General features: G+C 38.8%; 1 protein-coding gene across 2 annotated transcripts in view; it reads right to left on the bottom strand.

The window, feature by feature from the left end:
- The window catches only part of Dock11 (dedicator of cytokinesis 11), a 187,577-nt gene that overhangs the window by 26,675 nt on the left and 138,011 nt on the right, over nt 1–22,891 (bottom strand). For both annotated transcript variants that reach the window (XM_021154032.2, XM_029473424.1), the window contains 9 exons: nt 22,415–22,481; nt 20,760–20,807; nt 18,329–18,471; nt 16,352–16,467; nt 12,802–12,939; nt 9,270–9,452; nt 5,586–5,699; nt 3,334–3,549; nt 3,188–3,245 (listed from right to left, as the gene is read on the bottom strand). In XM_021154032.2, the coding sequence (XP_021009691.1) occupies nt 3,188–3,245; nt 3,334–3,549; nt 5,586–5,699; nt 9,270–9,452; nt 12,802–12,939; nt 16,352–16,467; nt 18,329–18,471; nt 20,760–20,807; nt 22,415–22,481 (1,083 nt within the window). The remainder of the gene's footprint in view (nt 1–3,187; nt 3,246–3,333; nt 3,550–5,585; nt 5,700–9,269; nt 9,453–12,801; nt 12,940–16,351; nt 16,468–18,328; nt 18,472–20,759; nt 20,808–22,414; nt 22,482–22,891) is intronic.

Genomic DNA, 22,891 nt, shown 5'->3' with positions numbered 1-22,891 from the left:
GACAAGAAAGAGTAATATAACAAATTCCCCATTATCACTGCTTCCACTGACTTGGGCAAAGGGAAGAGCCTGAGAATCTATCTATAAGCTATCTCTGGTACAAAGACCAGGGACCTGTTGGAAGGTGGGGTGGGGTCAATTGCCCCAAAACAAGGAGTTCAAGATTACAACAGTGGTCCCTCACTTAAGGTGACACCCCTAGGGGCCAGGAAACTACCTGGCAGAACAAACTTTATTTTTATTAAAAGAAAGTCTAAATAAATGATAGAACATTTGGTTCCAATATGTCAGCTAATTAGCATTCTATTATGTCATGATTAAGAATATTTTTATAGTGCATTTCAAGAGAAATGGCTGCAGGGCCAGCTGAGGGTATAACTCAAAATAATGGAGGACTTGTGTACTATGTACACCACCCTGAGTTCCATCCCAGAGCGAGGGAGAGAAGGGTTGGGTGAAATGAGCTGAAAGTACAGTTCTTTGAGATGTCAGAAAACAAACTTTTGGTGCTGCATAGCAGTTAGGGATTTACAATGTAAATACTCTTTTTTTTTTTTTTTTTTGTCTTCGGTACTAATGGACAATTAATTGAAAACAATAAGTTCTAGTGTGTCTTGATGATCATTGCTAAATGTAATTTAAAGCATATTTTGCTTGAAGAGTCAAGTCTTTTTTGGATTTTTTAAATACTGCTGGGTTGCAGAGTTCTCACATTAGATAGTGGCTATCCCTGGGCGCCAGGAAACCACCAGATAGAAGAAACTTTGTTTTTATTTTAAAAACTCTACATGATAGAACATTTGCTTACAATGTGTCAGCTAGGCAGCATCTTATTCCATTTTCATTAAGAATATTTTTATAGTATGCTTAACTGGTTTAGCTTAGTTAAGTATCTTGATACTACTCTCATAGTTTAAGCAGATAATTTAAAAAAGCTGTTTTGGATTCCTTTTTTTTTTCTTTCAATCATTAAAACTAAGGTGGAAAAACCCCCGAGGATTTCTACTCCTGCTGCCCTTTTAGAATAAGGTTTTCTAGTTTAAGATCGTTGATTTCTACAGGTTCAAAAATAGACAGCAGCCATAAATAAAAATATAAACAGCTCTCAAATTTAACATTTCTTTGTTTAAAATGCAAAACATCATTTTCCCCCTTAGCTCTTTGAGGTTAATGAGAGATAAACTTGAAAGAACCTTAGGAATATCATGAACTACATCAATGACAAGCTTGGGCTACATCCACTTGTTAAGACAGGTCAGATTGCTGATTAAGGTATCTGCCTAATGCTGAAATAACTAGAGCAAGATACACTTTTTCTAAACTTAAGGGAGAAATCAATCTTGGTCTGAAGGTCTTTATACCTGTGAATAAAACAAGATTCTTGGGAAGAATTTCTAATATAATTACCTGTTTTCAAAATCGAAAGGGTTTATTCTTAATAGGCCTGGAACTCATATTTCAAGTGCCCACTAATTAGAAAGCTGGGGTAGCAGGAAGCCAGTTTCTCCAGAAAGCATTTAAAACCAAAGAATGGTGTTTAAGAACCTCATGTGTGTCAATGGATATGGAATGGCCTGTGTGCAACTTTGATTTGTATTTTTAGGGCAACTTGACAAACATATCACTGTTCTAATTAAAAAAGATGAATTGGGTCTCATTTTGATCAATTCTTTCTCCGTTAGAACTACTTGTAGGGACTGCCTGGACAGCTTGGTCCAAAAGCACATGCTTATCGTGCCTGTAGCCACTTTATCAATCCCCAGACCCCCTCACCCCAACCAAGGAGAGAATGAAAACAATATATAGATTTGCTTTCTTTTTGATAAATCATTCTTAATTTTTGTTTAATATCAAGTCTTTGTACTTGTGAGTAAAACAAGATTCTCAGGAAGAATCTCTAATATAATTATGTATTGTCAAAATCTAGAGAGTTAATTCCTAATAATTCTTAATGAGTCTGGGACTCTATTTCTGGTTCATACTTTGTAGTCCACCTTGACTTGGAATTCATCATGTAGCCCAGGCTCTCTTGGATTTGTGCAGTCCTCCTGCCTTAGCCTTGATGTGCTGGGATTATAGACTTCACAACCCCTAGCTGAGTATAACAATCTGTAAACTTGATTATTCAGAAGCATTTCACTGTCAGTTTAAAATATAAGTAAAATGCTGAAAATGTTGCTCAGGTATGCTTGCTTAATTAGCATTCACAAAGTTCTGGGCTTGATCTCCAACACTGCATGAACTGAGCATGGTGGTGCATGCCCATAGACCCAGGAAGTAGAGGCAGGATTAGCAGAAGTTCAAGGTCGCTCTTGGCTACATAGCAAGTCTGAGGTTTGCTTGGACTATATGAAATCTTACCCCTTCTCCCAAACCTAAATACCATGAATGCATAGTTTAATCATTCTAGTCATATTTGGGAAGAATCTCCACAGTGTCCATTATTTTACATATGAAATGAAAAATACAGACATTCCAGAGATAATAACAAAACATAGCAAAAAAAAAAAAAAGAGCAATATGACTCCTTTAAGTTGCTTTCATTTTGCCCTCATTGTGATAGATAGCAGATGTCTTGATTGCAATCGCCACTGCCAATTAACTTTTAAACCTTACTCAATTGTTTTGCTATTTGAGTATTTATAAAACTCACCAATATTATTTAGGGATGGGGAAGCTTTCAACCTGATCCCTGAATTAGGAATCTTGAATTAGAAATGCAGAACTGCTGATGTCCTTCAAGGGCCTGATTCCCTTTAACACTCAGGTATCACTGCATAAAAATAGCTCTAGATACCTAGTTCAATGACAGTGGTTGGTGAAGTTAAGGATGAGGGAGGGAAAGAAGCAATCATAAATCTGAAAGAATTACACAGAGCTTCTCTTGAGCCCTAAGAAGAACTGAATTTGTGGCAGTCATCCAGGGAGATAGACTTGGGAAATAAATACTGGGCAGCAAGCCCAGCCGTGTACTATTTAACTTATTCTTGTAACCTCCCACAGAAGCCAAAGCCAAAATGAGCAATCTAGTCTTCTTTTATAACAACATCTGTTTAGCACTGAATGAGGCTGAAGGTAAACATATTTTTAAGAGCTCAATTCTATCCCATTCACAATTGCACACTGCAAAGATAGAGATTATTTTGCCAGCTGAGAGTCCTCCCATCTCAGAACAGAAAGGTCTTACTCTTTCGGTGAAGAAATTCTGCAACTAGAGCCGCTACATGGACATAACACATTGCAGCCTAGAAGTGGATGACAAAGAAAGAAGTGTCAGAATAGGTTCAAAGGAGTTTGAAGAGTTCCAGTGGGAGCAAAATTTTAAGTATTCACCTCAGAAAAATCTCCATTTTTTATATGAATTTTGGCCATGCTGTCAAGCCAAGTTTTCCTCAGCTCTGGTGTGCTGGCATAAGATTTAGCTAAGCTATACTGGAGATCAATTAGCATTTCAGGGTCTTTCTCATGTTCCTTCATTTGGGCAGTGGCCATAAGAACGGTGCGGATCCTCTTGGTCAAATCTTTGACTTCTGTGGGAAAAGCAGTTGCCTAATTTCAAAACAAAAGAAAACAAAAAAACCCACATATTTAGCAGTATTGTCAATAGGATTGAAGCATGAGCATCCAAATGTGGGAACTATAACATGGCTTTTATTCCTTATTAACAGTTGGTAGTACTATATTTCATATGGCAAATCTAAAGGGTTTTTAATTAGTTATTTTATTAAAATTATGCAACTAGCCAGGCTTTAAAGGCTTTTGAACTTGATGGCAATACTCAAAGCCCATAAAAACATGATCTTTGAGGTCAGACTATCTGGCTTTCATTGTTAATGCTACATGTTTGGTTTATTTGTAACAGTAACTGAAAGTTATTGACAGCACATAGGTACTGGGTACTGATCTGGGTGCTTTATATGTTTTAATTAAGTTCTCTTCTTATGCATTTCCACCAGTGGGAAAACTGAGTCCCAGAGCAGTTGGGAAGCTCAGCCACCATCTCATGGAGACAGGACCTCTTATCAGACAATCTGGCTCCAGAGCTAGTGCTCTGCAGGCAACATCCCATAGTGAGAAGCATGCCTATCTTGCCCACTGACTATAACACACACCTTAGTGAAAACCCTGCTGCCAACTTTCCATTTCCACAAAAAGGAGAGGTTGTGAGTCACATCACACTCCAGAGAGGTTAAAGAGAACATTAACCTCTCAAAGTGTTTCTGACTCAAGATGGGGATGGAGCAAGTACACAGTTAGGGAACTTAATATGAATATAATATACTGTTCTGCCTTTTTGTCTACTTAAAAAAATCATTATTAGATGCATCTAACCCCCTTGTGTTCATTCACAGAAATTCTACTTCCTGAGGGAAAGGCTAACCTTTTTGTAACAGGGTTACAGGTGACCTTAGCAAATAAAACTAAGTCATTCACAAACGAGTAAAGGGAAGGCCAAGGGGCTCTTCTTGAGGAGAGCTAACATCAGCCCTATTCACTTGGAAAACATCATGCTAATCTACCTGTATAATATGGCTTTGAGCATGGTAACAACTAGAAACATAAATTCTTGGAGCACGAGGAAAATAGCTGAAATAGTACACGTTGCTTCTGTGCTCCTGGGATTAGCTGAACTGTATACTGATCCCCTGGGAAACCCACAAAGCTGCTTGAAGGCAAACTTTCCCAGCCTGTGAGCAGCTGGCACTACTCAGTGTTTTGCTCCCTGTAAGCAGCACTCCTATGGGAATGGTTTTTTAGTACATAGATTCTACACGTCCCAAACATCTAGCACGTTGTGACTGTGAGCTTTTGATTTTTTAAAAAGATTTCATTCACTATTGTCAAATATATGAGAATATGACTTTTCCTGAGAATGTGGACAGTTCGTTCCCCTGGGAGCATCTCAGAACCTGTTTCCAGGCAACACAGTAGGCGATGCAGGATTTTTTTTTTTTTAAACAATGCCCTAGTTTTTAAGCATGTAGTGCTTAGAATCCTAGGTTTGATTCTGATGGACTGGTGTTGAAGATGGACAATTTTGGACTGTTACAGCAAGCCACATTTGGTTAGCCTAACTTTTGAAAGTCACAAACCCAACAAATAATGAAACTCTTCTGTTCCATTTCTTATCTGTTGGCAATGGATCTGTTAGCCATCCTGAGAAGTGAAATTTCTCTCAAATTTCCAACTCAGTTTTTAATTAGCTGGTATTATAAATGGTAACAATTGTTAAGAAAGAAAATAAATATTTCTTTTCCAATCAAGTTTAGAAATTAAGCAGAAAAAACAACACAGATTTTATTACTAACAGACACACACTTTAAAGATTTATTTAGTTACTGCTGAATATAATTGCTAGAGATCCAGTGGTAAGTGAAAGCCACCAACTCTTAAAGCACACATTCTATGTTTCATACTGACAGTCACTGAGAATTCCACCACGGTTTAAGAATATAAACTCCTTTTTTTAGTTAAAGTGGTTTTTATTCGTTATTTTAGTGTTGGAGATTAAACCCAGTGCACTGTTCATGGTGAGCGCCACTGACTCAGAATTCCAGCCAAAGTGGTTTGAGTTTATCCCTTACCTTCATAGGTCTGTCGCTATTTGCAAAGTTATTGATAATGAATAAAGACTCCTGAAATCTCGATCCTCCACTTAGTGCTACGTCAGCTATAAGCTGACTCACAGCAATGATTATCTGTGGGAAGAAATAAAGGTTACTTTTTTCAAAAGGCTTAAAAAAAAGTGCTTCGAGAGGTGGGGAGGGGTATCACTATACTGTGTCCAGGCTAACATCTAACTTGCTTCTGTCTTCCTGCTTCAGTCTCTTCAATAGCTCAGACTGCAGGCTAATGGTTGTTTCCTTATCAATAACCCTTTCCCTAGTAAAGGGCTCTAATGGAAAAGACCAAGGCAGTGGAGATACATAACTAGAGATTGCCTATATTACATAGTAGACTACTGAGCCAAGAAGTCCCCACTGTGTTTAGATTTTGAGTTGTTTCATCAATTAATCACAATGATATGAAGATGGAGAATAATTATCACCCAGTGTGTTCTCTGTGCTGGAATGGTGCCAGCTGCTATATGCTTTTCATTTTCACCCTCATACTCATAACAATATAAGATGGCAAATAGTTGGCCTCATTTTACAGATGAGCAATCTGGTTCAGCTAGATTAAGTAACTTGCCTAGGGTCACACACTATGTATGTAGTTGATCTATGAGTCCAGCACAAGCAGATAGCTATTTCTATAAGTTCTGTAATTTCCACAAAATCTTGAGATTAATTGCACTTCTTTGAGACAGGGTCTTGGTATGCTATCCAGACTGATCTTGGACTTGTGGGCTTAAGTGATCCTCTTGCCTTGGCATCTCAAGTATATGAGAGTATACAGGTGCAGGCTAGCACTCCCAGGTCAATTATTTTTTAATTCCTGCTTTTTTTTTTTTGAGACAGGTTCTTCTTGTCCTGTAGATCAGGCTGGCTCAAACACGTAATCCTTTTACCCTAATCTTGCACATGTTTGGATTTTAGGCATGTGCTATCATGCTTGGCAATCTTTTGTTGTTAAATAAAGTTTTAACTGGTGCAAGCAAAACAACCAGAATCACCTGCCATTTACTATCTAATAATCTTATTATCTAATCATCTTACTTTAGGCTCACAAAAATTCTGAAGTAGAGTTTCTCCTATATTATATTTGAAGAAACTGAGGTACAGAGGCAAAAGAAGTCACCTGCTCCATGTCCAGACTGTCATAGAATCTGAACTAGAACACGCATTCTTAAGACTTAAACTCTAGAGTAGCTTTCTCCAAGAGAAAGAGAATGTGAGTCACATATATAAGTAGCTACAATGAAAAAGAGATGGAAGTGAAACTTATTTTAGTTTTCATATTTACTTTGTGTATGTGTGTATGTGTTCCACATGTGCTGCAGCTATACATGCATGTGAATATCAGAGGACAACTGTCAGGAGTTTGGTTGTTGGTGCTCAAAAGCAGGTCATCGGGCTTGGCAGCAAGCACTTTTACCCACTGAGTCATCTTAATGGCCCCAAATTTATTTTGATATATTTTAATTAATCCCCAAATTTGATAAATTATTTCAATATATAAACAATATAAGACACCTTAGATGCTCTATTTTTTAATGTACTTAGTCTTTATACTTTTGACACATCTCAGTTTGGGTCAGTCCCATTTCAAGTGGCAGAGAGCCACATGGTCTGAGCTATGGCACAGAAAGGAAAATCCAGATATTGATTTCTTTTGCAGTGCTGAGACTAGAACCCAGAGCCTTGTGCATGTTAGGCAAGCATTCTACCACTGAGTTATAACCTCAGGCCTCTTTGTACTTTTTGTTTTGAGATAGTGTCTTTCAGGTTGCCCTGGCTGGCACTGACTTCACACTATAGACAAAGTAAGACTTGAAGATGATATCCACTTACCTTAGTTTTCGATGGAGCTGTAAATGTTGCTCTTTGTGGGGAGCAGAGTGAGAGGTGGGTGCACACACATGTTTGCAGGTACACATGTATGCCTATGTGTGGAGGTTAGCCATTCTTCAGTTGCTGTCTACCTTTCTTTTTCAATTTTTTTATTAGATATTTTCTTCATTTACATTTCAAATGTTATCCCGAAAGTCCCTTATATCCTCCCCCACACCCTGCTACCCTACCCACCCACTCCCATTTCTTGGCCCTGGCGTTCCCCTGTACTGGGGCATATAAAGTTTGGAATACCAAGGGGCCTCTCTTCCCAATGATGGCCGACTAGGTCATCTTCTGCTACATATGCAGCTAGAGACATGAGCTCTGGGGGTACTGGTTAGTTCATATTGTTGTTCCACCTAAGGGTTGCAGACCCCTTTAGCTCCTTGGGTGCTTTCTCTAGTTCCTCCATTGCGGGCCCTGTGTTCCACCCAATAGCTGACTATGAGCATCCACTTCTGTGTTTGCTAGGCTCCAGCATAGTCTCACAAGAGACAGCTATATCTGGGTCCTTTCAGCAAAATCTTGCTTGCATGTGCAATCATGTCTGCTTTTGGTGGCTAACTATGGAATGGATTCCCGGGTGGGGTAGTCTGTGGATGGTCCATCCTTTCATCTTAGCTCACCAGTCACACCAGTCAGAATGACTAAGATCAAAAATTCAGGTGACAGCAGATGCTGGCAAGGAGGTGGAGAAAGAGGAACACTCCTCCATTGTTGGTGGGATTGCAAGCTTGTACAACCACTTTGGAAATCAGTCTGGCGGTTCCTCAGAAAATTGGACATAGTACTACCCGAGGATCCCGCAGTACCTCTCCTGGGCATATACCCAGAAGATGTTCCAACTGGTAATAAGGACACATGCTCTACTATGTTCTTAGCGGCCTTATTTATAATAGCCAGAAGCTGGAAAGAACCCAGACGTCTCTCAACAGAGAAATGGATACAGAAAATGTGGTACATTTACACAATGGTGTGCTACTCAGCTATTAAAAACAATGAATTTATAAAATTCTTGGGCAAATGGATGGATCTGGAGGATATCATCCTGAGTGAGGTAACCCAATCACAAAAGAAGTCACTTGATATGCACTCACTGATAAGTGGATATTAGCCCAGAAATTTAGAATACCCAAGATACAATTTGCAAAACACAAGAAAATCAAGAAGGAAGACCAACGTGTGGATACTTCATCCCTCCTTAGAATAGGGAACAAAATACTCATGGAAGGAGTTGCTGTCTATCTTAATTTGGGGGCAGTGGCAAGGTCTCTCACTGGCTTAGAACTTGCCAAATAAGGTTAGGCTGGCTGGCTAGTGAGCCTGAGGTTGGTCTGTCCCCATTCCCTCAGTTCTCGGTTGACAAGTGCATCCCACCATGCCTGGCTTTAAAACAAAAATGATTTCTCTCTATGTGTATAGTTGTTTTACCTGCATCTATATCTATGCCTATGAGCATCATGTACATGCTTTGTATACAGGAGGCCAAAATAGGACATCAGATGTACTGGGTTGGAGTTACAGGTGGTTGTGAGTCACACTGTAGGTGCTGTGAATAAAACACAGGTCCTCTGGAAAAACAGCCAGTACTCATAACCACTGAGCCATCTCTCCAGCCCCATACACAGCCTTTCGGATCAAATTCAGCTAGTCATGCTTGCAGAACATGCACTTTACCAACTGAGCTAGCTATCTTTCTAGCTATAGATGTTGATTTTGATGGAGGCCAGTGATTGAAGAGAAAAATAAAGAAGAGCTTTGATTGGTGCTCACCTGCAAGTGTGTCCTCAGAAAGGTTTTCCTCTTGGTATATTCAAAGTTGTTTCTCATCAAAAGATACAAAAGTGCAGATGCCTCATTTCTGGTTGAGCTAATCTTTGAAGTACAGCACTTTAAAACCTCATAGCAAAATGCAGCACACATGTTTACTCTTCCTTTGAAAAAGGCTGAGGGAAACTAAACAAGGAAAATAGAAATGAATATCTGAAAATCTAATGAAATCCACCAAATAATCAACTGCTGACTGTATCCTCTCCTAAAACTCAGAGCTTTCGAGGATAACAAATCAATACGAGGGCAGATCTCTGTTCTGAAGATAGTTTGAACTTGTTACCATATAGACAAGCATATGCCAATGATAGAACAAGTCAAGTCAGTATAGAAGGTACTGCAATAATGTGGAGGTACTTGGCATAAAATACTATCAATCTGAGAAGAGCCTAAGATAGTCCAAAACATAATAGGAACATATTTGATGACACACTGAATAAATGAATGACTGAAATGATGAATGATGGCCCCTGTTCTAAGGTTCCACCTGCTGAGAAAATCAGTAGTAGTGAAATGGATCCTTTTTATATATATATATATAAAATGGAGTTTATGTGAAGTGTTCATATATACCTGCCTATTTTCTACTCCACAAACAGTCAGTTAAGACATATTTTGAAATAGAGAAAGAGTGCCCAAGTGGTCACTGATTTTTCAAAACAACCAAGTGGCCTGGTGCTTTGAGAATGTATTCAGCCTGCTGCTTTGTGGAACATAAACTATATATCTAGTGTGGGTTTATTAGCGCCTCCTATCCTTGAAAGGTGAGACAAGCAAGCTGCTTTCAAGTGCACAATGGCCATTTTTTTAGGACTTCTAAAGCTTGAGTGTCAGCTACTCAAAATGGCTTCTTGGAAACCTTGAATTTTAATCTGCATTTCAGGAATCCATCTGCATTATTTTACCTTTTTTAGCAGGTGCAGTGTTAGGCAAGCAAAGGGTGTGTAACAAATGCTTTCTGATTGGCAAATTGGGAAATCTCATAAAGTTTCACAGGATTAGATCGACTCTTGCTGGACAAGATACTCTAGTATAAAAACATTTGAGGGCAGACATGGCAATGTGCAGTTAATCCTTACAGTAAGTCCTCTTACATTACTTGAGACGTGAACAATGGCCAAAGTCATGAGCAACTTCCTCAATGCAAGTTCTAATGTGCTCCTTTCATCTCACTTGGTACTCTTTACCTCATGAGGATGCACATACTCTGTTGCCCCTTGGTTTCTGTGACACTGTCCATTCTTGACCATTAGTTTGTTTGTTTATTTATTATTGCTACCTCTGTCACTTTTCTTTCTCATCTCCTTTACAGTTTTCTCTTTCAACCCTTTCTGTGTTAGTTTCTCTAATGTTCCAATCCTGATCTCTGTTTTCCCTCCATATCCTTCCCAGGGGAAGTCCAGTCACTCTGGCGAGTTCCAGTATCCCTTTGATGTTGATGTTTTTGTTGGTGAACTGGTGATAAAGTCAAAAAACTCTTGTTACCAGGTATTCTATCTCCATAGCCACACACCAGCTCCCCTTTCCAGGTCCTCATCTATTTTTTTTAAACTGTGTGTTTTGAACTACTCACAATCTCTCTCCTCCCCTCCCCTGCCCTCCCCTGCCCTCCCCTCCCCTCCTTTCCTTCTTCTATTCACCCCTTTGTGTTACCATGTATCTTTGAAGCTCTGGCTGGCCTGGAACTTGCTACACAGACCAGGCTGGTCTTGAATTCACAAACTTCTGCCTGTCTCTGCTTCTCAGCCAATGTCTCATTTTAGAGAGGTTCCCTTGGTCATACTGATTCTCTTTTAATATACATTGTTTTACTTCCCTGCTCAAAATATTTCCATGCCTGCCTGTTTCCTAAAAGATGAAGTCTAGCTCTTATGGTGACGACACTGTTCTACTTGCCATTTATACTTTCAGTTGCATCTTCTAAGTTCAAGTACTACTGAAGGGAAACTTTGATAAGGTACAGCATATATTTATCATTCTGTGTATGTTTTCATATATAGCACAGTAAGCCCTCAGGATTACAAGCAGTAACTACCTAGCAAGTAACTGTTAAATGATTTTTTTTCTAAATGTATTTCCATCCATTTATCCTAGCACGCTCATACAGAACTCACTTCACTATAGATTCCTTTATTATTAAAGTATATTAAAGAATAGAAAACTTTTAAAGCTTCACATTTACACAATTTCTGTTTTACATACAATGAAAGGTAAGGCTTGCTTATTTGGTCATATACTGGCTGCTTATGGTTCATTTGCAAGATATTCTATAAGACTCCAGAGTTCTAAAAGTTAGTTTCTGCTTTCAAAGGGCTTACACACAATTTTTTAAACAAGCAAGACTTGTGCCTCATTAGTACAGTAGGGGGTGTGTTAGTTTTATCATATGATAAATAAGATAAAGAAAAATTGGTTGATGATTTTAAAATGACATTGGAGCTAGGAATGTGGTGCCCTGGGTTGAATCTTGAGAGAGACAAAAGAAGATGCAGAGGGATAGTCTTATGCCAACCTGACACACAATCTAGAATTATCTGAAAGAGGGAACCCTAGTTGAGAAAATGCCTTCATAAGATCTGGCTGTACAGAGGGGTCAAGGACACCACAAGAAAACCCACAGAATCAACTAACCTGAGTCCACAGGGGCTCACTGAGACTGAACTGTCAACCAGTTGTGTAGCTTGATCTTTTTGTAGGACTCCCAACAGTGGTGATAGGAGTGTCTCTGACTCTGTTGCCTGCCTTTAAAACCCTTTCACACTAGTGGGCTGCCTCGCCTAGTCTTACTACAACTTGATATGCCATGGCTCGTTGATATTCATGGGAGGGCTCCCCTTTTATGAAGAGACAGAAGAAGTAGATGGGGAGTGGGGTGGAGAGGGGAGCCAGAGGGGGAGGAACTTGGAGGAGAGGAGGAGGAAAACTGCAGTTGGGATATGAATAAAATAAAGCAAATTATGTCCAGCTGTTGATGAGGTAGAGCCCAGCCCATTGTGAGTAGAGCCATCCCTGGGCTGGTGGTCCCGGGCTCTATTATAAATCAGGCTGAGCAAGCAATGAGGAGCAATCCAGTAAACAGCACCACTCCATGCCTCTGCATCACCTCCTGCCTCCAGGATCCTGCCTTACTTGATTCCCTCAATAATGAACAGCAATGTGGAAGTGTAAGCTGAATAAATCCTTCCTTCCCAACATGCTTTTTGATCATGGTGTTTTATTGCAGCAATAGAAACCCTAACTAAGACAGAGAGGGAGACCCCTGAAAAGGACCTACTGAAAATGTGAAGGTATGATGGTAAAAGGAAAGCCTGTTCTGATTTTACAGGATTATTGCCTGGTTCTCTCCATGATTTTGCTATGCTGTGCTCATCCGTACAAAGGCTGCAGTAGTTATTGGCTGTTTGTAGATGTCAGCACAATGATCCCCAGTCCTCCATCTTCCCTTGAGCTCCTAGCACTTTCAAGTTGTTCTTACCTTACTGATGAAAGATCTCAGTGAGGCAAAGACATGCTTCAGTGACACTTCAGATTGTCCATTTTTAAGAAAAGCAAGGTGAATATCAAATACTTTTTTCATTAGTGGGTTGTGACCATCATTATTTAAAAGTTGGTTCTATAAAACATGGAAAAAAAAACAGTTTATAGAAGCCTTCAGTTTGTCCCCTCTCCCCGACATATAAACGAACTGATTTTACTGCATCATCAATATCTGCCTATAAAATTTCAATATTTTCAGGATTTTACTTGAGAATATTCCTGTGATCTTCAACTTGAATGGGACATCTCAAAATACCATACAAACTAGATCTAGACTATTGAAACTCAAGCATTTAAAAGAGCTAAAAAATTACTCTTTCAATAGAGAACATCAAACTTCAAAATGAATTTGGGAAGAATATTTCTCCTTCAATACTTCCTCCCTTTCTGTCTTCTTTCCTTTCCTTTCCTTTCCTTTCCTTTCCTTTCCTTTCCTTTCCTTTCCTTTCCTTTCCTTTCCTTTTTCCTTTCCTTTCCTTTTTCCTTTCCTTTCCTTTCCTCTTTCCTTTCCTTTCCTTTCCTTTCCTTTCCTTTCCTTTCCTTTCCTTTCCTTTCCTTTCCTTTCCTTTCCTTTCCTTTCCTTTCCCCTTTCCCCTTTCCTTTCCTTTTCTTCTCTTTTTCTTCTTAAAGTTCTCTCTTTGTAGCTCAGTGGGATCTAGAACTTGCTACATTCAAAAGCCAGTCTAGTTCAAAGTCACAATTCATTTGCTGGAACTATGCGTATATACAGTCATGACTGGCTAGGAAATGTTTTTTAATTAACTTACACATTCAGAAATCTAAAAACAAATACACGACACCTGGCCTTTATATTTTTCTGGGGGAGTAATAATTAGCATAAATACTAATTCTTTTAAAAATTGATTATCTTACTAACTTTTGGAAATATATTTTGTATAAGATATATTTATGCACTGGTTATGCACTGGTGACAAATTGAACCCTCCATAATATCTCATGATACCATGAAAACCGATACCACAACTGACTGTTTAAATGCCTCTTGTAAATGGGCATTAATAAAAACAGTAAACAGTGCAGTTGTACAGAGATATCAGTTGGTTCATGAAATTTGCTTTAAAATAAATTACCAAGAGGCTACAGTGGGAAAATGTCTGTCTGCTATGAGAAGGCCTCCCTGGGAGGTCCTGAGTTCAATTCCCAACAGTGCAAAAAAAAAAAAAAAGTGGACAAAAAAACCCAAAAATAAAAACAAAAACAAAATAAAAGCACCAGGGCTGGAGAGATGGCTTTGTGGGTAAAAGTGATTGGCATGAAAGAATTTCGTTCAAATTCCCACAAACCATTTAAAATCAGTACACAAAAGCAGTAGCAGCTAGAGTCCTAGTGTTCCTATGAGAGGCAGGAGGCAGAGACAGAATTTCTGGACGCTCATGTGCCAGCTAGCCTGGAGAACACAGTGAAAAAACAACAGAGACCCTGTACTGACACCCAGCGATATCCTTGACCTCCACACCTGGATCTGCATTCATACACATGAATGCACATATTCATATACAGCATACATATGTACACCCACACACACACAGACATATACACATACCAAATTATATAAAATCAAAACATTGGTTAACTTCTCCAGTTCTTCCTTTTTGACTTTCAAGAAACTAAGCAGGTTATAACAATCCTGCCCACCATACAGAACTAGACAAATTGGTGACAGGCCCATTGGTGGCCAGTACCTAGAACCATGGACTTCCATTATGATTGGTGTAGCTATGAATTTTGATCCCGCCACCGACTAGCTGTGCAATATGAACCTCCCTGTGGGCCCTTATTTTTATGAGAATGATACTAAGGCTATTATTAGTATTAAAAGTTAATTCATGGGGCTAGTGAGATGGCTCAGTGGGTAAGAGCACCTGACTGCTCTTCTGAAGGTCCAGAGTTCAAATCCCAGCAACCACATGGTGGCTCACAACCATCTGTAACAAGATCTGACGCCCTCTTCTGGAGTGTCTGAAGACAGCTACAGTGTACTTACACATCATAAATAAATAAATAAATCTTTTTAAAAAAAGTTAATTCATTATTTGTATTTAGTTTATGGGTATATAATTTGGGTTTCCAAAATGTCATCAATTTTAAGAGTCTAATTCAGTTACTGTTACTAGTTTGGCACCGGGACTGAATAATCACAATTCAACTTCAGAGCGGTTTCACAACTTCATAAAGATCATATGTCCTCTTATGCCATTACCTCCCTTTATTACCCCATTCTTCCAAAGAAAAGGGGAGGGTAACACAGCACCACAATATGTGCTTTGCATGCATGAGGTCATGGTTCAATCCCCAGCATGAAAAATAGTAAGTTAATATTTGTAAAATGCTTAAGAGAGTACCCGAGTTTTACCAAGAAATACACAAATATCTATTAAATAAAAAGTATCAGAAAAGCAGGGAGGAACGGAAGTCTAGTCATGAGACTCAGATGTCCTGTCTACTGACATGATGAAAAATAGATGTGTGTATTATTTTAATTAAAACAGACCTAATATTTTGTAAGATCATCTACTACAATTGATTAGTATATTATTTGATTCTCCTTTATATAATGTTTTTGAGAAGCATGGGGCACGTTTCCATAGTCTATCTGGAAGCCTATAGCAATTGACTATATTACTTAAGACAGGGGAAAAGGCAAAACAAACAAGCAAGCAAACAAACAGAAACAAAAAGAATCCCAAATGATATATAATTGAAGAGAAACAGGAGGTATGTTTTCTCCTTTCGGGTTCTAATACTTACGATACCTTACACTATGCTCATATAGTTTTTACTTTCAAAGCACTCTCACATCTACTGTTTTCTTTTACCCTTCCACCAAGCATGCTCACTAACTGACTTTCTTTTACAAATCAAAGGAATGATGATTTGGGTTGAGAGAAAAAAAAATCTGAGAAAAACCTGGACATAGTCCTTACAAGATATCTTGTTATAATGGGTATTTTGGCTAACTGATTCTCTCATGATTTCAGGTAAAAAGTAGTAATTTTAATAAAAACATGAAAGAAAACACACCCTCCCTTCTTTCCTTCCCCAACTTCTTTCTTCCCTCACCTCTTATCTGTTTTCTATAGAGCCTTCCCTGACCGGGAACTTGTTATACAGATGAGGTGCCCTCAAATTTGGCACCCCTCCTGCTTCTGTTGCCCATGTCCTGACATTATAGGCACGTGTCACCATGCCTGGCAGAAAACTGAATCTAAAGACAAATTTAAAACAATAGAATTTAAGAGGCATAGGGGGATTAAGGACATTTTAGTAGGAACACTTCACTTTATGGATGACTGAGTTTCAGTGATTTCCCAAGGTTAGTTAGCCAAACTTGGCTTGTCACCAGTGTTTTCTCACCGCCCCTGCCAGGTTATTTCAAACCGAACTATTGTTCCTCAAACTAGCTAGCTATTATAGTTTTTTTTTCCTTTCTTGCAATTGTCACCGATTGATTTCAAACTCATCTTTACCTTGAAGCACTGGGTGAAAAAGGAGATCGTGTCTAGTACTGTCAGAGATACTTCAGTAGCAGTATTGCCTTCCAGAAGTGCCTGGTGGAAAATGTCTGCTTCTGTCGTTGCAGAACCTAAGGTCAGAGAAGCATATTAAACCATGCCCAACCAGACTTACGTTATCAGCACTAAATAACTTCCTCCCAAAGCCACAGTGAGACAGTCTTGCCTTCTTAGAAGGCTCTCACACCATCAGACCTAATGAGCTTCACTGCAGTGATACCTTATTGAGAGTCATGGTCTGTCTTAATCCCTTCCAGTCACTCCCCCCCCCCCCCGCCCCGCAGCATGTATTTAGCTGTACCCTTCTTTGGTGATGTGATCTCAGTAATGAGCTATGGTGATGGAATTAGGAAATCATGTGGGAGGTGTCTTCAGCTGTGTTGCCAACATGGGTAAAAAAAACTGACAAAGCCATGCAAATTCAGCATCCTCCAGTCAGATGTCTTCAGTTCTGCCAGTGACAGAATTCCAGGCTACTTATGGGCCTATGGAAGCAGGTTTGTTGCACTTTTACAGCAAGGAGAAACTTGAAAAAATTGCATCCTCACTGAGCCATCAACCAGGCAGCACACACCAGCTGATAAGAGGCCCCAGACATACACACCACAGAAGGCTGCCTGGTCTGGCCTTAGTGAGAGAAGGTGCACCTAACCCTTGAAAGACTTGAGGCCCCAGAGAGTGGGGAGGTCTGGCAGGGTGGAGGTGGGATGGTGGAGACATCCTCTTGGAGACATGTGGTAGGAAAAGGAAGTATGGAGGAGGAATGGACAGAGGGCAGACAGGGAGGGGGGTTAACGACTAGACTGTAAAAAAAGATTAAGGAACAATAAAAAAGAAATTACATCTACAGTCTTTTAGCTCAGGGCCTATCTATGCAGGACATTTATTATTATAATTAGGCTTCACAAAGCCAGTTTTCTTGGCCTCTTTTCCTGTGACCTTTGGATTCCTGAATGAAAATGAAAGTGTTCTTCCTCTGAGTTTTTTTTTTTTTTAATTAATATGTGCTGTCAGAGGGTACTTCCCCTTCATCTAGTCCCCTAAACGGCCCCAGTTAGGCAAGATTTTTCTTCTTATCCTAGGTGCCTTCTCAATGCTTTAGCCCATTTAAATATACCTCCAACAACTAGTATTTAGAGGTCATTATTACTATTTGATGCTACTGGGTATTGAATATAAGGTCTCATGCATACTAGGCAAGAGGCAAGCATACACTCTAGCAGTGAGCTAGGTCCCCAGTATGTATGTACTTATGTATGTATGTATACACACACACACACACACACACACACACAAGCTTTTTATTGTATTAGACAAGATCAAATTTGCTCAGGATGGCCTTGTGAACTTTCTGCCTCACCCCCCTTGGTAGCTGGAATTATAGGCCTGAACTACTAAGCCCAGCTAGAGTCGACTCATTTCCGTAATTAGCACAGAACATATATGTCAGTAGTCACTAAATGAACAATAATGACTCTAATTGAATATTTTTATATGCTATTTTATTATGACGTTAATACTTTCTATTAAAATTTAGTGAAGCTAAAGAGATGGCTCACTAATAAGAGCACCTTTTGCTCTTCCAGAGGACCTGCGTGTAAGTCCCAGCACCCACATTATGACTCACACTCATCTGTAACTCCAGTTTTGGGGGATCAAGCGCCCTCTTCTGGCCTTCACAGGTACCAGGCAAACATGGCACACATACATAGATTCAGGCTAAATATTAATACATATTAATTAAATAAAATAAACAAATATTAAACAATTAAAATTAAAATTTGACAGACACATTATACACATACACTTGCACCCACACAATGCTCATATCTGTATACACATCACACACATATATATACACATTGAATTAAAAAAAAAGATTAAATAGCATTACCATGCTATTTGATATGCCCTTGATCCAAGATTACTTACTGTGATTAAGTGTGAATGAGCTTTCTAAGCTGCTGAGATGTTGAAGCCGAGCTTGCATCACCCCTGATCTGTTTCGAAGAGCTGGCATAGTTTGTGATTTTCTATCTATTCCAAAGTGTTTGGATAGCCAGGCATCATGTACCCTAAAATAAAATTTTAAATCAATAACTGAAGTAAAGCCAGGCAATGATGGCATATTCTTTTAATCCTGGCACTTGGAAGGCAAAGGCAGGTGGATCTCTGTGAATGCAAGGCCAGTTTGTTCTTCATTGTAAGTTCCAGGACAGCCAGGGCTACATAGTGAGNCCCTGTTTCANCCCCCCCCCCCAATAAAACAAAAAACAAACAAACAAAAATACAATAACAACAAAAACTGAAGTGTTCCAACAATATACATCATTGTTTGATTCTTTTAAACTAAAATGTGATTTTTGTTGATGTGTTTCCAGATAAATATAATATGCTGCTCAAAGACTCTATCAACTATTGCTTTGATTAAATGAGGTATATTAGAAATGGTGAGCCATCTCTCTAGCCCCTAAATTATAAATTTTAATGGATCTTTAAAAAAGCATATACCAGCCAGGCGTGGTGGCGCACAGCACACGTGTGCCACCAGGCCTTTAATCCCAGCACTTGGGAGGCAGAGGCAGGCAAATTTCTGAGTTCGAGGCCAGCCTGGTCTACAGAGTGAGTTCCAGGACAGCCAGGGCTACAAAGAGAAATCCTGTCTCTAAAAAAACCAAAAAACATATGCTATTAGCTAAGGTATTTAGAAAGAGCCTTCTATCCTTCTTCAAAACAATGGAGCTAAGTAGACAACAACACTCTAATAATATTCAAGTTTGTTTTTTTTTTTTTTCAGGAAGTGAGGAAGGAGAAGCAAGAAGACAGACACTGAAATGGGAAGGGGCTGGCATCAGGCATCAGATATTCAAGAATGAATATCAATCCAGTTTCTTTCTGGATCACTTACAGCTGTGTCATGTGTAAACTCAGGAAGAAGTTTGTCCTCTTCTAACCATGAGGTCAGAGTAACAAAATCTGCGATGCTAAGGTCTATGGTGCTAAAGATCAGAGCAGCTCACAGTCACAGGGAACGATGGTAGCCACTGGAACATATATCACTTGAGATTTATTACTAGGCTGTTCCAGAGACGCAGTAATAAACCGAAGGCAAAGGCTTCAGTCTATGGTACTAAGCTTGGCATGGTATGCTTACATTTCCTATAATCCCAGCCTTTGAGAAGTCTAGGCAGGAGGATCAAAAGTTCAAGGTCCTCCCTGGAGACAGAGCAAGTTCAAGGCAAACTGGGGCTCCATGAGATCCTGCAGCCAAAACCCAAACCCAAACAAAACAAAGAAAAGAAAGAAACTGCTATGGGCTTTAACTTTGGAGAATAAACTATTTGGTGCTGGAAACATGGCTCAGTGGTTAAAGGTCCTTGCCACCATGTCAAACAAACCTGACCTGGATCCCTGGGACATGGTAGAAGGAGAGGACTAGGTCCACACCCTGTCCTCTGACCTTAACACATTTGCATGGCACGGGCATGTCCAAGCATACACACAAGCTTTTTTAAAGACTATATTTGGATTCCTTTAACTAGTAGTTCTCATTCATATGCACACAGAAACACTCATAATTAAACTAAGCAAGACTTTCTTTGCCGTCAACCATTTGCCTTCAGAAATTCCTGGTTGTATTTTTTCAGTGTAGGGGATTGAACCCAGGGCTTCAACATATGCTACAAAAGGACTCAGCTGCTAAGCCATATTCCAAGAACAAACGTATTTTCCTTGTTTTTTCTTTTTCTTCCTTTTTTTCTTTTTTTTGGAGTGTGTGTGTGTGTGGTCTTAGGAATTGAATCCAGGGCCTTGTGCATGCTAAACTAATGTTCTATCACTGAGCTATGCCCTAGAGCCCCTCAAACATTTCTTCATAAAGATATAAGAGGCAAAAGAATAAATAGATAATATATAATGTATGTCCTAATTACTGTTGAGGGTTTTTATTCACCTTAGTACTTGGGATGTTAACAGACTGCAGGCAAAAGTGACACATTTTATAGCCACCTCTGCCTTTTGATTTCTGCCTACTCTTATATTTAGCCCTTACTTAAGTCCTCCAGGAAACACAAATATCTGTTCAAGGTTTAGGGAGATCTCAGAAGGTATAAACCTTCTTTATTACTCTAGTCACTACCCCTTTGAAAACATAGTATTCATTTACATTAGTTTTAACTTGGAATTGGGATACACTGAATAAGTCACAGCTGCCTTTACATTAACCTAAACTGCCTTTACATTAACCTAAACTGCCTTTACATTAACCTAAAGCCATTATCTTAGGTTTTACATGCCACCGATGGGATTGCTCTTTGTTGGAAAAGAATGAAGAAATAGAATGTTGTAGTACCACAGGAATTACCTTGCTATGTTTCTTTTCCCCATATATCGGAAGTGAAACAAACATACTCTAGAAAGGAGAACAACAGCACATTAGTAATATACCTGGTGCAATTTGACAAGTAATGAGTAGAGGGTCATATGTTCCCAAAATCAATTTACTCAGATGATACTACAATAGCATTCATTTCCACAGATAACTACTTATGGGCTAGCCATACCCTACCTTTTCATTTATATTTGCTATAGTTATACTAGCATTAAAAGTCCCATGTCTTTACATACTAATGTACTGACAGGTTAGAAAAAAACTTGCCCATGTAAATCAACTTTTGTGCACTGTACCATACCATAGCAAAGGTCTCTAGTGCTCATTAAGACCAAACCATGTTCGTTAATTATAGAAGTAGAGGCAAATGCTATATTTTGTACAGAGGTATTAAAATGTTTTATATAATATGTTTTATATAATAATCATAAACACATGGATATAGGAAAAATAACATCCAAATCCCCACATGTTCATTATTTCCCAGCTTCACTAGCTGTCAAGAACAGTTTTGTTTAAGTTCCATGAAAAGTAAACTAATCTTCCTCCGTCCTCCCATTCATCTTGCCTCTTTTCAAGCAAATTCTCACCACCAGTTGTTGTCATTGGTAAATATTTCCCAGCATCTTTATACTGTTTACTACAGCTGGGGGGGGGGCATCAAATTAAAAAGGGGACCATGAAAAAAAAAAGAGGACTTCGGGGAGAATAAGTGAAAGGGAAAAATAGGAACAAAATGCAATCAAAAACAGGCTATGTGAAAGGGAAAATGGAGCTAATGGAGAAATGGGGTCAGCGGGAGTGGGAGGGCTGAAAGGATGCGGCAAGAGAAGATCAATAGAAATGATTTGTAAGAAAATGCTATAATGAAAATCCCATTATTTTGTAATCTAGAAGTCTAAGAAATATATATTTAAAGACCCCCTTGAAATCTTAACTGCTAATTAGCAGATATTTTCTATGATTTTTTTAAAAGTTGTATCAACTGGTTATATATCGATTATCCTCCTTGTATTTTATATGAGCATATCAACTGTATCTATAATGTGTATGTACTATTTATGTAAAAAAATTCCTACATTTCAATCTGTTTATAATTTTCCTTTTAGTTTTTGATAATGATAACATAGTAGCTTATCATATAACGCCTTTCATTCACCATAGTTGGTTTCCCCAAGTGTTTTAAAATACAGGTAGATATATATTTCTATATAAATCCATACAGCTACATCTGTCTGTTCCTAAAGTGAGTATTTAGAGTTACTCAACTCTAAGAGCTCAACATCTAAATTTTAGCTGTGCATCAATCAGCATCTGGTTCAAAAAAGTGACACAAGCTACCTGATACCATTCTAGTTTCCTCATTTTCAAAGTCATAGGAAGATTCTTACTCACCTGGAAGACAGTCTATTACTAGGCAAGAGGTTTCCTATGGGATCATAAGTATTCTACCACTTTCCTTTTATCACTGGGTGAAGAATGCTAGACTCTAGATTATTAAAAATAATTAATTTTCTACAATAATAGCAAATTAACTGTCGAAAACAGAAAAACAGTAACATCTAATTTCTTTCAACCAACTTTTTTTTTCAAGGAAGTGGATTGTTTAGGAAAATAGTGTAACTTACTCCAGAAGTACAAGAATGTTTATGAGCTCCTGAGGAGACACTTTATTCCAGTAAGTCAAGAGAGTATCTGAAAATAGGAGAAAGAAAGTGTTAGATCTGGGAACAAAGAGCCATCACCACATACTTTATCCCTATTTGTCTTCCCATTGCCCACAGCCACACATTCTATCTTTTTAAAGGTTGACATCAAATCCACTATGCTACTGTGTATGATTCCTTATCCTCTTGCCTCTGCCTCACAGTTCTGGGACGATAGGCTTGCACTACCAAGGGAGCGGGGGTCTTCTTTCTTTCTTTCTTTCTTTCTTTCTTTCTTTCTTTCTTTCTTTCTTTCTTTCTTTCCTTTCTTTATTTTACTTAAAAAGAGTACATTGTAGCTGTTTTCAGACACACCAGAAGAGGGCATCAGATCCCATTACAGATGGTTGTGAGCCACCATGTGGTTGCTGGGATTTGAACTCAGGACCTGGAAGAGCA

Source organism: Mus caroli, chromosome X (assembly GCF_900094665.2).
Source record: "Mus caroli chromosome X, CAROLI_EIJ_v1.1, whole genome shotgun sequence".
Classification (NCBI taxonomy): domain Eukaryota; kingdom Metazoa; phylum Chordata; class Mammalia; order Rodentia; family Muridae; genus Mus; species Mus caroli.
The sequence above is the reverse complement of the archived record's forward strand: the minus strand, read 5'-3'. Positions and strand labels throughout refer to the sequence as shown.